This window comes from Acipenser ruthenus, chromosome 16 (assembly GCF_902713425.1).
Source record: "Acipenser ruthenus chromosome 16, fAciRut3.2 maternal haplotype, whole genome shotgun sequence".
NCBI lineage: Eukaryota > Metazoa > Chordata > Actinopteri > Acipenseriformes > Acipenseridae > Acipenser > Acipenser ruthenus.
This window is the reverse complement of record NC_081204.1, coordinates 27,173,444-27,190,239: the sequence shown is the minus strand read 5'-3', so window position 1 is coordinate 27,190,239 and position 16,796 is coordinate 27,173,444. Positions and strand designations below refer to the sequence as shown.

The following is a 16,796-nucleotide window of genomic DNA, read 5'->3' as shown; positions in this document are numbered from 1 at the left end:
AAATTAAATCAGTTTTACCATTAACACGATTCTCAGTTGTGATTGAGATACACAAATGGCTTAACAGGTATAATTGAATTTTTAACGGAGAGTAGAAAAGTCGAAAGAAAACACAAAAAATCAGAAGCCCTATATATATTCAACAGAAAGCTGCAGTTGTCACCAGTAATTTGTGGGGCCTACCAGTTCCCCCAGAATTACCCCAGACAGTATTCTTTACTGGTTATAATATATTATAATGAATATGTACATTGATAATATTTAAGATGAAGACATTTCATGAGCTGCTATTAGTAATGCGTAACGTGTTCATAAGCAAAGTTCATGATGCTGATGGTCACTATGTTCATGAATATGAAATGTGTAGTTGAATGTTTATGGCATTGCAGTATAAAAGCATCTGAGCAATTTACTGAGCTTTGGCAGAGCTTCATGCTTACTTTAGTAATGAAGGAGCATGAAGTTATCATGAATATTGATTTTAAACACACTGTCCCCGTGGGAGAGCTGAGGAGTTAAGAGCCAGACCCAGAGTGGGCCTAGTGATTCCAGTTCAGCACCTTTAGCTGCCTGTAAAACCAGGGGGGCCGTGCGTCAATTCTCTCTGCCTGGTGTGTTTTTTGCATTTAAAAACCGTTTACATTTCAAATCAGCCACAGCCAGATGAATCTGCAATATAGTTTTTATTGTGCCTTTCATTAGACTTGTCTTTTTGAATTTCAAGGATGATGCGATGAGCATCATGTAACAGTGCTCCCCAGGCTATTTTACAAACTCTGTGATTGCATATCAGTCAGGACACCACTTGCATTTTAAGAGCAGTATTTTATTACACATACATAGAGACATTTTACCCCAAAGGGAAGTAGGTTTAAATGTACCTTACTTTAATTCAGTCTGCGTCACTTTATCGGGACGCCTTGGAAGAAGGAAAAATATCCTGAATAAGTGGCTATCCCAATTATTATAAATCACATATGAGAAATCAAGCAATCACAGAGCAGCATTTCCAAACATTCCTATACCTCTTGTCTTGTGTATACAATGCACATTCATTTTGCAGTTTGTCATACTTAGTCTATGCATTTACCTTAATTTGCCATGTATCATACCTTTTTTTTGCTGTCTTAAACTACACTTTGCAATGCTTTTCCCATGATATAAGTCAACTTTGAAAAGGAAAACATTTTAGAAATCAATTATGTTGCTTGAAAACATCCTATTAAAATGTGCTTTCAATTTCCATTTCCATTTCTACACAATGTGTTTCCATTATAATCTCAGAGATTGATACACTGTCAGCAATTCAAATGTAATCATGCATGAGAAAGCACATGGTATTGAATTCCCAGGCAGTACACATCTATTTTAGACAGATTTACATGTATTTATTTTAAATGAACATGAACAGGGACTTTTTTTCAAAAGAAAGGCTGCATGCAGTTACTATACTATACTACAGCTACTGTATGGCCAAAACTTTTGCATCGCCATGTAGAATGAACACATTTTGCTTCATAAAGTCAGTTGAAACCGGCTAATCATGTTACGTTAACATATTAAATTACATACCGCTTCATAGTTTTCCAAACTTAACGAGAAAGAGACAAAAAGTTGACATTTCAAAATCTAATGTGAAATATTGTACTATTATTATGGCTTCTGGTAGACTTTTGCAAGATCATTTGATTACATTATGTTAAATAAAATAGCTAAATTATGCTAATATAGGCACTTTATTTTAATTTGGACTCAATCCTAAAATTCTAGGTGATGCAAAACTTTCGACCTTAGCTGCTGTATACATTCCATAATGTTTTATGCTGTAGTATTTTTACATGTAACCCTACAATAATGAATCAATTAGACATATACACATACACATGTATAAGGTAATTTACTTAAAAAAAGACTGCAGTTTTATTATTATTATTATTATTATTATTATTATTATTATTATTATTATTATTATTATTATTATTATTATTATTATTATTATTAATATTATAATTATTATTACTATTATTTTTTTTTTTAAGTTTTATTTTCCAACAGAGCAGATATTAGTGTGACACTGGAACTATTTTTGTTAGAGAGGGAAGCAGAATTTCATTTCACTTTGTTTTGACTTATTTATTTTGGTACTGTAAGCCAAATAATAATAAAAAAGTGCTTTGAACATGAATTGCTTCTGAAGTGTCCTTTATCGAAACTCTGCATGGAAAACATGTCTTTACTGAAGAAGAGCAACTTGTTAAGGTAATGTGTAATAAAATAAAAATAATAAATAATAACAATGATAATAACTTGAAACAAACCAGGCAGCTACTTCACAATAACTTAAGACCCTGAATGCATCTCAGGCAGGCAGCAAGTATAGCTACAAAGTTGTGCGCAGTGATGCGCTGTAACGGGGCTCATGATGGAGGTCTGTCGCTGTAAAGGTGTCTCGCTGTATTGGGTCACGCAGTGGTGGGGTTGTGATGTACTGGGTCATGCGGTGATGGGGTTGGGCTGTACTTCTCAGGGGTTTGATACTTCTAACTTTTAATAGTGAAAGATATCACTGTACCGATCCTAGTTCAGGTTTCATCCCAAACCTTTTTGTTTGTATTTAGTATGTTCCAAACCTAAATTAAACAGCTGAATTCAGAATTACTTTCCTTTTATCAAGCTGCGCGCCTGCTTAGCAATACAGCATAATTTGGAGCTGTACTGGACTAGACTGCTGTACTGTGTAATTGACTGAGAAGAGACAGATTTGAGTTTAACCAATTAAGAAAGTCTGAGTTGCTGTAAAACTCAAGTCTCAAATCCAGATAACACATAGAGGGAGTTTTAATGATGTCCTCAGTGAACTATGTATAGAAAGTAAAAATGTCAAGGGGAAATGCCTGAGTGTACCAAAGATGCGTTCAGGCTTCGGCAGATGTATTATATCAAGCTTTGGCAGGAGAATATATATGCACTGACCGATAGTTAACCTATGGTATATATTGTAAGGTGATGGCTGGGACATAAACATATTGACTTGTTTGACAGAAATTGGTTTATGACCAGTTTCATGAGAAAAGCTAAAAGGAAATAGTTAAGGGGCCTCATCTTATTTTTAAACATGTTTTCAGTATAGATATAAGGGTAGTGAGACATCCCAAGATGATTCCAACATCTCCAGATCTCCTATCCACCATGTGAAGGAGTCATATACCATCACCTCCCAGCAGAAAACAGGTAACCTGGCCATTATCTTAAATCTGCTGTTGGATGCTGCAACTAAATGTAATGGAAGTTTAAGTTGTGCTTTGGAAATTAAATAAATGTAATCTTGTTAAGTTTCAAGTATTAGTCATTTGAGTCTTAATTATACTTTATTGATGGTCATTGATAAGGACAATCACAGAATACATGTTGTAATTATAAGACATTGAACAGTTTATACAGTTTTAATGAGGATTAATTACAGATTCAAAATCCAGTCACTTCTTCCTAGACATAGTATAAAAAAATATCTATATACATATATACACAGTATTAAAAATGTCTTATGAAATAAAACAGTACATGTTTAAGGAAGGAAATTCACAGCAGATACAAAACAGAAATGTCACACCGGACAAATATAATTTTTAACACTTGGCCATGTTTTTCAAATGCCTATACTATGCATTTAATTGCTTGACCAGTTCTTTTATATCCAGGATTTTGAGACAATCATAGCAAATAGCATTCAGGGGTAAGATTCACCAAATTATTTGATTTGTTTTATTAGTTTATAAATACAAACCTATAACAAATATAATTACATAAAGTACATAGCATACACAAATTGTATTATAATTTACCATCAAAGTGTTTTCAATATATGCACACACAAAATGTTTATTTATACTTTATTACTATATACATTATTCACAAATGTGGACTGTAAAATTTGAAATCTTCATTTCAGGAGTAAATGTTGCCAGTCTTCACAGAAACAAGTTTAAGAATAAATTAAATGGCACAGTTTTTATAATTATAAATACTATAATAATAATTTATTATCCTAGTGATGTCACTACATCATCTCAGTTCTAATTGAAGATCACTGCTCACATTTTCACCAGCTAGTACACTTCTCACATCCTGAGAAGTGATTCACTACGTTACTGTTATTTGTAGTGAGTGTTCCTTGTCTTTACTCCATGGAATTTTTGACTTTTTCAAAAATGTGTCTAACTTGGGCAGCAGGAAAACAGCCTTCTCGTATAATAGTGATTGTACCTGAAAGAGAAAATAAAACTGAGTAACAGTGTTCAGTAAAAAAAGCTCTCAGTCCAGGCTGCCTTAAACAAAAGGGAACAGGAAAAATATCAAGGAAATACCTTCATCTATCTTCAAACAGTTGACCACAGTGGAACCGACCGCTTCATTTGATTCTCCGTCACACAGAACCCCACTGATTTTGTGCCCGAGACGCCTGTGGGAAACAAAAAGGAAATTATAGCATTTATAACAGTGACTACAAAATATTAGCTTTCCTACACTAGCCCAGTAGGTCCTTTAATGCAGGTAAATATTATTCTAACATGCAATATTATGTATCCATGATACAACACTTTTTTCCCATTAGTACCCAGTAGACGCTCGATAATTAGGACCAACCTCACACTGCCATGAATATAGTATCTAACAATTAGAATAGAAATGAATCTTCCTTAACGGCTGCTGTTGTGGCTGTCACCTGGTCATTAGCATACAGCACAAATACTTACGTTATCACCATGTCATGGTGTGTGCTATCAGGCTCTCCACTTGGATTGGCTGAAGTGATGGCCAGTGGTCCAGTCATATTGCACAGATGGGCGGTCACTGTGTGGTCAGGGACTCTGATCATGATGCTTTCTTTAGTCCCCACTCTGTTATAGGCTGCCCCGACTCCTAAACCAGAACCAAGAGAAGGCTGTGAGCGTGGGTCTTTGGACAGAGCCTCTCTTACAAACTAAACTCACACAGGTTTTTGGATTTTCTTAAAGGAAACAAATGATAGCCTTCCATATGAGTAAAAGAGTCAACAGATGTAGCAGTGCTATAAAAGGGAGAGTGAAGTCACCTGTGGTTTTACACAGAAATTGCCATAACACCCATAAACTATTAGACCAATGCAGTGACTGCCAGGATTTGAAACACAGACCTCGCTTTTTTCTCTAAATTATACATTCCAATTTTTGGAAGGACAAAAACATCTATTAATGTTACAAAACTAGAAACATACAACTAAACTTTCAACAGGAGTTTTAAAGTAGTTTCATTAAATTAACAGGTGTTTAAATAGTTCATATTACACTTAAGTTTTTTTTCCATTTGCCAGTAATATCAGTAATACAACTAAATAACAAAAACGTACTGTGTAAAATCCTATATACATACAAACGGTAGCTGACCTAACTGCCTGTACGGTGGCAGGGATCATTTCCTTTAGATGGAAGAGCCTGTCTGAACTCACCTAGCCTATTGAGCCACTCGCCCTTCTTGACAATGCAGCTGATGCCTCCTGGGTAGACGTTCCTCATGAACTCCCAGAGCAGGGGGCTGAAGGGGGGCTTGGCAGTTGACAGCTGCTCCAAGTTGGAGATGCAGATACAGATGGGCTTCTCCTGTGGGCGATCCTGAAAGAGGGACAGAAGTGTGAGCTGAGAGCATGGCTCTGGAAAGTGACTCTACTCCTGCCTCCATGCAAAATAACTCTTGAGTGCTTATTTTGTACAGCACAGACAAACAAACACATAAATACGCCAGTCCATACCTTGATATTGTAGATCTTCTCTATAGCCTGTGGGTGTTTGCAGGATGCTGCCAATGCGTACACAGTATCAGTGGGAATACCACAGACCCCACCAGCATCCAGGAGTTTTGAGATGCTCAGCAGCCCACTGGTCTTTCTTGAGGTGGCGATGGAACAAGGAGGAGGAGGGGGAGTTTTGTCAGCTTTTTCCTGTGTAGCCTATAAGAAAGAGTGCATTTAAAAGCATGCTCAAATCTACAACAATCCACTTCAGCACTTTTGTAATGACCACTGGGAATTCAAAGGCTTCGTGGACATACCTTAGTTTAAGGATCTATTAAAAATCTTTATTATTTTGAAAAAAAAACATTATTTTAAAACTAATTCCGATATAGCTGGATGACAACTTTACCTTCAGCAATGGGGGCCCGAGAGGCAGCAGCTCCTTTCTGAAGATGGAATTTGCAAGGGAGGCCAGAGTACCATACAAACAGATCAAAGAGAAGATGGCCAGCATCGCAACTGTAATGGAAAACCAACTTAGTTTTATCACCATCCTTGGAAAGAAAATGTACTGGAGTCTACAGGCAGGCTCCATAGAGGTAGTGCATGTGTGTAACAAAACAGACCCAACAATGGTAACATTGGGGAGAAACAGGAGAGATTGCCATGCGTGAACTGTGGGTGAGCCAAAAGTCTAGGATCTGTTGAGTTCAGTTCAATCAAAAGCCAAAGATGAATACTCTAGTCTAAGGAAAACATTTAGTCAAGAACTTAACCTGTTTGATTGCCAATCCAAACACAGAATATGTTTTCATTAAGGATAAATTATTAGCCATTATGTGTGGTGTTCGGGTGATAGATGTCTACCTTCCTAATTCAAATTGTTTAAATAACAAGTTGCTGTTAATCTTTGCTCCAGGTTTGACTTTGGGGAAGGAGAAGGGGAGACTCTTACTTTCCAGTTGGTAAGGCAGTCTGCCCAGTGTGGAGAGCAGGAAACACACCACAATCACCTCCATGACAAGAGTCAGCAACAGCAGCACAACATTTACATAGGCACCTTGAGAAAGAGAGGAAAACACACAGCAACACACATTAATATTTTCCATCCATTTACTCTGACACTTTTCACTCCAACTAAACAAACCCCTAAATGTTAGACGAAGATCCAATTCCATTAAAATTACTTACCTATAAGCATTAGGAAGCCATTAAGTACCAAGAATGCTACAGCCCCAGCTGTGAATCCACCAGCAAAATCAGTAGAAATGCCAAGTAACACACCTACAAAATAAAGACATTATTTTACTAATTTTAAAAGCAAGACATTCCCAACTAAGAAAATCATGAATTAGGTGCAGGACAGTCATGGACATCCTCAGGGGGATTTCACAAATAGAAAGTGTTTAGCTTGTTCTAGAATCCTTATATCATGTGTGCAGTCAAACAGAGCTACTCTTTTTTACAACAGGGACACACATCTTTTATTTATTACTTTCAACACCTATATACTTCCTCAACCACTTTATTTAATTAAAACAGGTTGCACTTCCACTGACATGACTGTTGCCTACTACAGGGGTTTATTATAACAAATTGGTCGATCACTGTAAAGTTATCATGTGAATTTACTTAAAAAGACAACTGGCATTGCCTTTTCCCCTTATTAAAACATACCTGCAAACCGATACCAGGTCCAGGTAGCCCAGATGGCAGCATAGCAGGATGGGATAATGGGCCCAAAGCGCCTTCCCTTCTGGATGCCCAGTCGGCTCACGTAAACCTGGATGATTGCTCCAGGGATCAGTACCCAGGGCATGGTGAGATGGAGGAAGGTGGGGTGCACGTCCTGGCTGTGGATGGCAGAGAGGGCAGCTATGCCATTGGTCACGTAGAAAAGGGCATCAGGTAGCTGTGTAACGGTGCTGCGAGGGAGGTCTTGGGGTTTCACCCAGCACCGTTTGATGAGTCCCAGGACATCCTGGAGCTTCTCTGTGGATAGTGGCTGCACCCCAACAGGGATCAAGGTCTTCTCCCCTATGGAATTGATGAGTCGGGCAAAGGTACCGTAGAGAGACAGGGCTGTGAACAAGCTGCAGATCACCCCAAAGAAGATGTAGTAGCCCCCCAGTGGGATCTGGGAGATTGTGGATACCGTGAGCAGGAGGAATAGCAAGTTATGGGCCACCTCTAGCACATCCATGTTGAGTGACATCAAGCAGAGAACAATGGCGGTCGCTAGGAAGAACCAGTCACCAACCATCCTTTCTCGCCCGCTGACCGCTCCCTCTCTGTCGATGAGAACTGACAGCACAAACTCCTCCCATGATTTCACCAGCCAGTAGGTGCTGTGCAGACAAAACTTGGTTGTGTGGTAGACGTCTTTTCGGAGGTAGGCATAGTAACTGGAGAAAAGCTGGGAGAAAGCGTTGATAGTGACCCAAATAGTGCCCACAAAGAAGGAAGGTAGGTAGCCAAAGCAGAAGAAGGCAAAGATGAAAGGAGAGATTGTGTCGCACAGGTAGCCCAGTGCCATGGGTTCAGCATATTGGGTGTTCTTCTTCTTTTCTTCCCCTATTTTTTGGGAGTTGCTGTTATTGGCCGTCCCCAGGAGCAGCACGTCAAAAAGGGGGGTCCCAAAGCCCTTGAGGATGTAACGTTGCGTGACACCTTTCAGGAGCAAGGCTGCCGCTCCATAAAGCCCACACATGAGGATCACCAGCTCCAGGACCCCGGAGACCACTAGAGCCCACCCCCCGACAAGCCCCACTGCCTCAAAGATCAGCGTCAAGGTGATGGCCCCAAAGACAAAAGGCATGATGTAGTTTACAGTGGCAGAGCAGAAGGACAGGATAAATGAGATGGAAATGTAAGCGATTAACCCTGCTATAGCAGACTGACCGATTGGTGGAGTAGCCAATTCTGTATTTGGAAAAGTGCTGTTGGCTGGATATAGCTGGTCAGTGATGTTGGTGCTGTTAATAGAGGGTGGAAAGGCACCCAGGACTATACGGGTAGACCCATAACTGCCCCAGAGAGCAGCAAATGCGATGAAGGCTGTCCCACTTAAGTGATCATACTTCCGGAAGGATAGGAGCCCAGCCAACAGCTGAGTTACCCCCCCAATCAGAATCAGTTGAACACCTGTGAAATGTAGATAGGTAGAAGTCAGAGTCCAGCAAGGTCACCTAACAAACAAACTTCAAAGTAATTATCAGCTGTGCTATTACAGGTCCAACTATTGTTGTGCTGAAGATCTTTCTTTTCTTTTTTAAAAAATTAGCATACAGGGTCACTGTATGTTCATATTGTTTTTCTAATAGAATACCAACTTTATTTGCTGCACCTCAGCCTTACACCCATGGTCTGTAAGACTGTATTGAAGCATATAAGAGTAATACAATATTAAGAAACATCTTAAATATCATAGAAGAAATCAGTACAGGATGAATTGGTGTTTAGAGAACATGGAATCCTTTTTTGCCTAAGACACAGATAGATTGTGTTTTTACCAGCCAGAATGTGCTCCACTCCCTGGGATGGTACACCAGTCTGTGCTCCGTTGAAGTTCTGCAGAAGAACGAGGAAAGCACTGATTCCATTGGCCAGGAGGCCCAGGACCCCCGGCTCTCCATAGAACATGGCCGCAAATTCATCTGCACTCGCCATCTTCTTAACGTCAAAACTCTGTCAAATTAGAAAACAATTGAGTACACTCAGCCAACTCTAGCAGGCTTCTATGAGACGGTGCCCACTGGAACGTCACAGCATCAACTGTGAATCAAACTTAAAATCAATCAGTGCAAGAGCCGGCTTTTCATTTTGACTTGCCGTAATGAAAGCTTAGTTCTATTGGACAGCAAATACCAAACAAAGACACAATTGGTACACATTTATTGTATTATCCACCACAAACAGCCAATCAATACTTTGTAGCGATGAAAGCAACCAGTCTGTACCCACAACTGCCAAATCAGCCAATCACAGCCTGTCAGCTCGACTGGAGCTCAGCATCTTTCAGCAACAACAAACCCGAGAAACTGGCATTTCAGTAATGTTGTTCCATTTAGATATCTGGTACTGCCCAGATAAACAATTTAAATGGATACACCAAAATGTTTATTGTCTGCTTTTCCTTTAAAGTGATTTGGAGTTCATATGCACATCTGACTGATTTATATGGTAAACACTGAACAGCTGATCGCAAAATCAGAGTCAAACTACTTCCTTAAACAAGCATGACTGATACACAATGCTATTGAAAAAGAAGAAAAGGCTTGAACAAAACACCCAGGAGTGTCGACATGCATGAGGACATTCCTGAATCTAGCTATCAGTGATCTGTCTGCCTGCCAGCCAAGGAACAGTTAGCAATACCAGTACCAACTTAATGCACCATAAAGCATACAAATGAAACTGCATAACCATGTACTAAGAGAAAAAAAGGGATATCCACCCCATTATTTGTATATACATATACACAAACTACATAAATAAACAAACAAACAAACAAATAAATAAATGAATAAATACATGTTTTTATTAAATTGTGGGTAATATAATCTGTGTCAGTAGTAAACTGAACTAAGTGGTCTTTTCAAAAACACAACCTATTTTCCACAGTGCCAGTTTATGACAGAGGCATTTTATTTAAGTCTTAAGCATACTTGTTCAGTACAGTATAGTTCAATATAGTATGGTGACTAATGAAAGCATATGTCAGATAACCATGTAGATATTCTATGAATGCAAATGATTATAATGATATATATCTTTTTTTTTTTAATGAAATATATTACCCACACTGTATATATACTTTGTAAACTTAACTGTTTGTTCACGTAAAAACGTAATACATTAATTATACTGGTTTATGAAAAAGTTTGCCATTTTGATCTATTTATCTTTAGTGTTTGTAAAGGAAATATTCTGCGCAGTCTTTGTGTTTCCTTTATTATATACTGTATGGTATGTGATAATAATTATTAACACACTCATGAGGATGGGCGCCCCAAATGCATGCAGTATTTGATATATATGTTTTATAATAATCTACATTTCTACTAGTTAACTAAAATACAGTTGGTATTTTTAATAATACAAAAAATGATCACACACTATATAACATAATTTACATTAAACAAATACATTTAAATATTTTCTATATAATCAAACAAGCATTTGTCTAACTGTAAAAATATGAAACAAGATTGGTATTACAGTACCTGGCCAACAAGGTGTGAACTTTAGGAGGTGAGAGTTTATTTTTTATAGAACCTCTCTCTCAAGCAGGGGAGGAGTCTCCCAGTGCCAAGTTCTCAGTAAGTGTCCTCCCAGAACAGAAAGAGGGTTATTCCCCAACATTCCAGACCACTTCTTGGTCAATACATAACCCATTTCCTGGTCAAATTAGAAAAATCCCCCCAATTAGTTGAATAGTTTCACTAAAAGAAGGAGGGGTTTTGGAACCTGGAGGACGATCAGCATCCAGGTATGAAAGAATATAAAGAGAGGATGGAACCACAGCAAAATATCAGCTCAGTGACAGAACTTTGTTGTACACAGCAATCTACTGAACACCATCATGCTCTCAGCACTCAAGGTAATTATTGCGCTGAAACTCTTAGAAATGTATGCATTTTTATTTTTTATTTTATTATTATTATTATTATTATTAGTAGTAGTAGTAGTAGTAGTATTAGTAGTCATAGTAGTCGTAGTAGTATTTTCTGTCATATATCATATTGATTTTATTTCATTTTTTTCCCTTTTTAAATTAGTTTCAGAGAACCTCAAGGCACTTTTCCTGCCTGCGACTTCTACATAAATCTGCAGTTGAAGGTAAACATTTTTTAAAAAGCTATTTAATAAAAAAAAAAAAACTGTGTAAATAACGTTAATTTTCAGGATTTCATACCATCACCAATTCAATGGACCCAGTTGTCTTTAAGTGTTGTTATTTTAGTGCATTATTGTAGAGTTGATGCTCTGAATACTAAAGTGAAGCACAGGCAGAGACTGATCTGCTGTTTGTTGTCCTGCAGTGCAAGAAAGACCTGCCCCAGAGGAGACAATCACCAGCAGTTTTGGAGGGTTCATCCACTTGGTGCACCCAGGCCAGCTGTCAGACACTGTGCTGCACCGCAGTAAGAGGATGATCCTGGACAGCATCGGGGTGGGGCTGCTGGGAAGCAGCTCCCATGTCTTTGAGCTGGCTCTGCAGCACTGCCAGGTAATCCTTCAGCTGAGTCTTACACTGGGCTATGGTCCTAAAATGATGGCCAAAGAAGTGGGCCCTGGCTGTACAATTTTAATATCAACCATTCCTTCAGTACTTACCCCATTTTTGAAAAGTTTCTTTGAACAGTCACCGTTCCAGTTGAGGTTTGCATTGTCAAACCAGGGTGATGATAATCAAGAATTTAACTTGCTTGTTTCCATCTAAAAGAACATTGAGACCCTATAATGATCTGTGATTAACTCTCTTTGCAGCAAATGTATGCTCCAGATTACATCAGTTCAGTCTTTGGTCGAAGACACACAAGACTCTCTCCAAGTCTGGCAGCCTTTGTCAATGGAGTTGCGGTAAGTCAGTGTATTTGTTGGCTGGCATATTTTAATGTCAGGTTTGTTTACACAGTGCTCAGCCCTTTCAAATTGTAAAAATGTAGTCCATGAAATGAGCACATTCTAGCAGCTGACGAGCTCTGCAGCTCATGTCTGTGGCTGGTCATTTCCTCATTACACTGCCTGCAACTAATTTCCGTGAAAACACCTCTTGAAATACAGCATTCCAAAATGTTAGTATATACAGTACATACACAAATCAGTAGATCTTGTAAGAGATGATGTGTTATTATTTCAACATAAAATAGTTTAAACGTTTGTTTTATCTCAAGTTTTAAGTAATTGTTTGAGAAAAGCAAACAAGAGCACTTTACAGGTTACTTAACAGATGATTAAGGAGTAGTTCTATGAGAAAGTCAAAGGAGAAAAACTTCTGAGATCTGAGGCTAAACATTTTCATAATGCAGAAAATTAAAAACCAATGTAATGCCTTAATTGTTTAAATATAATACTTAAATAATTTAATTTGTTCATTATACTGGATATTTGCCCATCAGGGAGTGACTGTATTCAGGACACATTCCATTTATCCTGTTGTTTTTTTTTTTTTTTTTTGAAAAGTGAAAGCTCAGGTTTGTATTCATGTCCTTGAGGTTTCTTTTGTAGAAAGATGGGGCACTGCCAGGCTTCCTCACAATCAGGAATGTCAGTGGAGATCACACTGTACCAGGTGCTTACTGTGCCCGCACGTTCTTCTTTGCAGGTCCATTCAATGGATTTCGATGATACCTGGCACCCAGCCACCCACCCCTCAGGGGCAGTCCTTCCTGCCCTGCTCGCTATTGCTCAGATGTTACCTGGCAACGCCAAGCCCAGTGGGATGGACCTCCTGCTAGCCTTCAACGTGGGCATTGAGATTCAGGGTCGGCTCATGAGGTTCTCCAACGAAGCCCAAAACATCCCCAACAGGTGAGGAGACTGCTGCCGAACAAACTTGGCACAATACTGTAGTGCTGCCAAGAAGGAAGTGTGCCAATATTCTTCCAGCATGAATGAGACCGTGTTTGAATTTGAAAGCAAATCTTAATCTGTTTTTCAGTGGTTTTTTAGCCTCACAGTGATTATGTTGTTTTTATTGGAAATTATTACACTTTCCTAGCATGCCTTTTTTAGAAGGCATGATAAGAAACATTTGTCTACCCGAGGTTGTTTTTAAATCAGAATTTTAAAACCATTAAAAGCATATATAATGTAAAATACTCTCTCAGTTACCAGGATGGTCATGCCAGTGTTTCTCCCTTCAGGTTCCATCCCCCGACTGTAGTGGGCCCTCTGGGTAGTGCTGCTGCCTGCTCCCGTCTGCTCTCCCTGGATCGCTCGCAGTGCTCAAACGCCTTGGCGATTGCTGCCTCGCTGGCAGGGGCTCCCATGGCCAATGCTGCCACTCAATCCAAGCCTCTTCATATTGGGAACGCAGCCCGACTTGGTCTGGAGGCGGCACTGCTGGCATCCCGGGGCCTGGAGGCCAGCACACTGATCCTGGACTCGACCCCAGGCTGCGCTGGCTTTAGTGCCTTCTACAACGACTACCTGCCTCAGGCTCTGCCCTCCCCGGTGGAACAGGATCCCCGCTTCCTGCTGGAGGACCAGGACATAGCCTTCAAGCGCTTCCCTGCACACCTGGGGATGCACTGGGTGGCAGACGCAGCGTGCGCAGCACGGGAGCTTTTGGTCAACACCGTAGGGGGGTTCCAGCCCTCTATGATCCAGAACATCCTACTGAGAATCCCCCTCTCCAAATATATCAACCGGCCCTTCCCTGAATCCGAGCACCAGGCCCGACACTCCTTCCAGTTCAACGCCTGCACTGCTCTGCTGGACGGCGAGGTCAGTGTACAATCCTTCAGCCCAGCCTTCCTGGACCGTCCTGAGCTGCTCAGCCTCCTGAGCAGAGTACAGGTCGAGCACCCCCAGGACAACCCTGCCAATTTCAATAAGATGTACGCAGAGGTGCTGGTGACCCTCACAACTGGCGATGTGTTGAAGGGTCGTTGCGACACCTTTTATGGACACTGGAGGAAGCCACTGAGTCGTGACAGTCTGCTGAAAAAGTTCCGGGCCAACGCTGGGGCAGTCCTGCCAGGAGAGAGAGTGGAGGCCATCATTGATGCTGTGGAGAACATAGAAGACATGCAGGACTGCTCCCACCTCACCATGCACCTGGAGTGAAGGGCTTCATGACATCCTTTGATGACGTACACTTGAAGAAAACAATATGAAATGATTGGGGAAACGATCTTCATGCCATTTGTGTTTTGTTTTACTGTATTATTATTATTATTGTTGTTGTTGTTGTTGTTGTTGTTGTTGTTGTTGTTGTTGTTGTTGTTGTTGTTGTTGTTGTTGTTGTTGTTATATAGTGCAGAATTTTAGTGATTATTTGCCAGTCATACTCAATTGTAAGTAAAGCACAGTTCACATGGATTATGCAATGTATATACTCTCAATTCTGATAGCACTGTGAATCTCACTATTGCCCTATTTATTGAATTCTTGTTATTTTATTTGATCTTTTACAAAGATTTATTGTGTGTAATTTCAGACTTTTGTATCGGGATTGCAATACTGTTGATTTGTGTAACAGGTCACTAGTTTGGAAGATATCATCTGTCAATTCAATCAATTCAATCATCAAATGTGAAATCAGTGTAATGCCCCAAGTGTGCAAATATAATACAAATGAAACAATTGTAATTGTTTTGGTGTTTATATTTTATTTAATTGAAAAAGATTATTAGTTTACAGTGTTTAAGGTGTACAATAATACAGTAATTTCATTGTTAAGTGATATAAATGTATTGTATATACTGCAGATAATAAATTGGTAAAATGAAGTGTTCTCTTTTGAAATCAATTGCTCATGCAAGGGTATATTTACTTTCCTCTCCTTCAAATTACATCAATAGACAAACTGCAGTGTGAGACTACAATGAGAAATGTCCTAACCAAAAATAATAACATTTTAAACTTCAAATGAACTTTTCTGTAAACTTATGGGATCATTTTTAATATTAGTGTTTGCAGCCAGCTTCTACCTAACCTAGAATCATCTGGGAATGTAAATAACCTGTCAAACTTCCCCAAATAAGTCTTTCCTCACCTAACAAAATAGTTATCTCCCCAGAAATCTCCCCAATTCCGGGTGTGGTTTATCCCTGAGGGATAGAGGTTGATTAGCTAAGAGTTGGAGCTCCAATTGAGCTGGTGCTGTAATTTGTGTCTAGCGGGTGAAACAGACGAATGCAGGGTATGCATTGACATGCATTCAGCAACAAATGATGTTATTATTGTATGATTTAAATGTATTGTTTGTGTTGATTTAGAACGGGTGAATGTTTGTTAATGTTAAAAACCCACCCCCATAAACTCGTGCAAACTCGTCATCTCCAGATTGATTAAGTGTTTGCTAATCCGGAGATGACCACATCTATAAAAACCCGCAGCATTTGCTGACCTGGGTGGGTGCGCAGGAAGGAGGAGCGTGAGCGAGCTACTAAGCAAGCAAGTAAGCGAAGGAGAAAGTATCAAAAGAAAAGAGACAATTGTTACTTCTTTGGTGGAGGTATTTGTGTTTATTTGGCTCTGTGAGCAGTGTTTTTTGTTGGCTTTCTTCTGCCAAGAAGAATGAGCCAAAATCACTCCGACACTGTGTGCAAAGCTGGTACATACTTACCCCAAAAGACTTAAAGCTGTTATTGCAGCGAAAGGTGGCTCTACCAAATATTAATGTGTTGGGGTTGAATACTTATGCAAGCAAGATATTTCAGTTTTTTATTTTTCTTAAAAATATTTCCCAACATAAAACCAATGTCACCTTACAATAATTGATTTTGAGTTTCAGTGTTTTAAAATAAAATATCAAACAGAACAAAATTTCAATGTACCATTTGTAATTCAGTAATATGAGAGAATTGGTCATGGGTCTGAATACTTTTGCAAGGCACTGTATATGTAAATGATGAGATGCATTCAGGGGAAGGACACCCACCCAGTGAAGGTATGCAGGACTCTCCATTACTCTTCCTTTACAGTATTTCCTCAAACACCCTTCTAGTATGACATACGTGCTGCCCTGCTACAATCTGTGCCTCATTTAAAAATCCCCTTTCTAGACCCTTGCCATTTCCTGAACTGGACCAACAGTGGTGCTCATTTTTTCTTAAGTAAAGAGTTTGTTAACCATTTGGAAAACAAACAAACAAAAATATCCCCAGAGACATTTCCCTTACCCCCCTTTCTCTCATTTTCACCTCTTCATTACACTGGTGTTTATTTGTCATTCTTCCTTTTCTTTCATTTTGCTTCATCAATGTGTTATTTATTTACTTATTTTAGTTTTTGTTTCCTTTAAATTTTATGCACTTCACAAACTAGACGCCCCTCTTAGATAACACTATGTAAC

At 39.2% G+C, this 16,796-nt stretch overlaps 2 protein-coding genes across 2 annotated transcripts; one reads left to right on the top strand and one right to left on the bottom strand.

The window, feature by feature from the left end:
• Nucleotides 1-3,354: 3,354 nt before the first annotated feature.
• On the bottom strand, nt 3,355-11,002 carry LOC131697808 (uncharacterized). Its single transcript, XM_058989226.1, has 11 exons — nt 10,993-11,002; nt 9,280-9,454; nt 7,445-8,911; nt 6,959-7,051; nt 6,723-6,827; nt 6,177-6,286; nt 5,786-5,983; nt 5,486-5,648; nt 4,755-4,920; nt 4,365-4,459; nt 3,355-4,263 (listed from the first exon to the last, which is right to left on the bottom strand). The coding sequence occupies exons 2-11, from the start codon at nt 9,434-9,436 to the stop codon at nt 4,178-4,180; spliced, it is 2,640 nt and encodes an 879-aa protein (XP_058845209.1). The 5' UTR covers nt 9,437-9,454; nt 10,993-11,002; the 3' UTR covers nt 3,355-4,177.
• Nucleotides 11,003-11,244: 242 nt separating this feature from the next.
• LOC131697809 (cis-aconitate decarboxylase-like) lies at nt 11,245-15,228 on the top strand. The gene is made up of 6 exons (XM_058989227.1): nt 11,245-11,369; nt 11,548-11,608; nt 11,812-11,999; nt 12,260-12,352; nt 13,098-13,303; nt 13,639-15,228. The coding sequence occupies exons 1-6, from the start codon at nt 11,352-11,354 to the stop codon at nt 14,561-14,563; spliced, it is 1,491 nt and encodes a 496-aa protein (XP_058845210.1). The 5' UTR covers nt 11,245-11,351; the 3' UTR covers nt 14,564-15,228.
• Nucleotides 15,229-16,796: the final 1,568 nt, after the last annotated feature.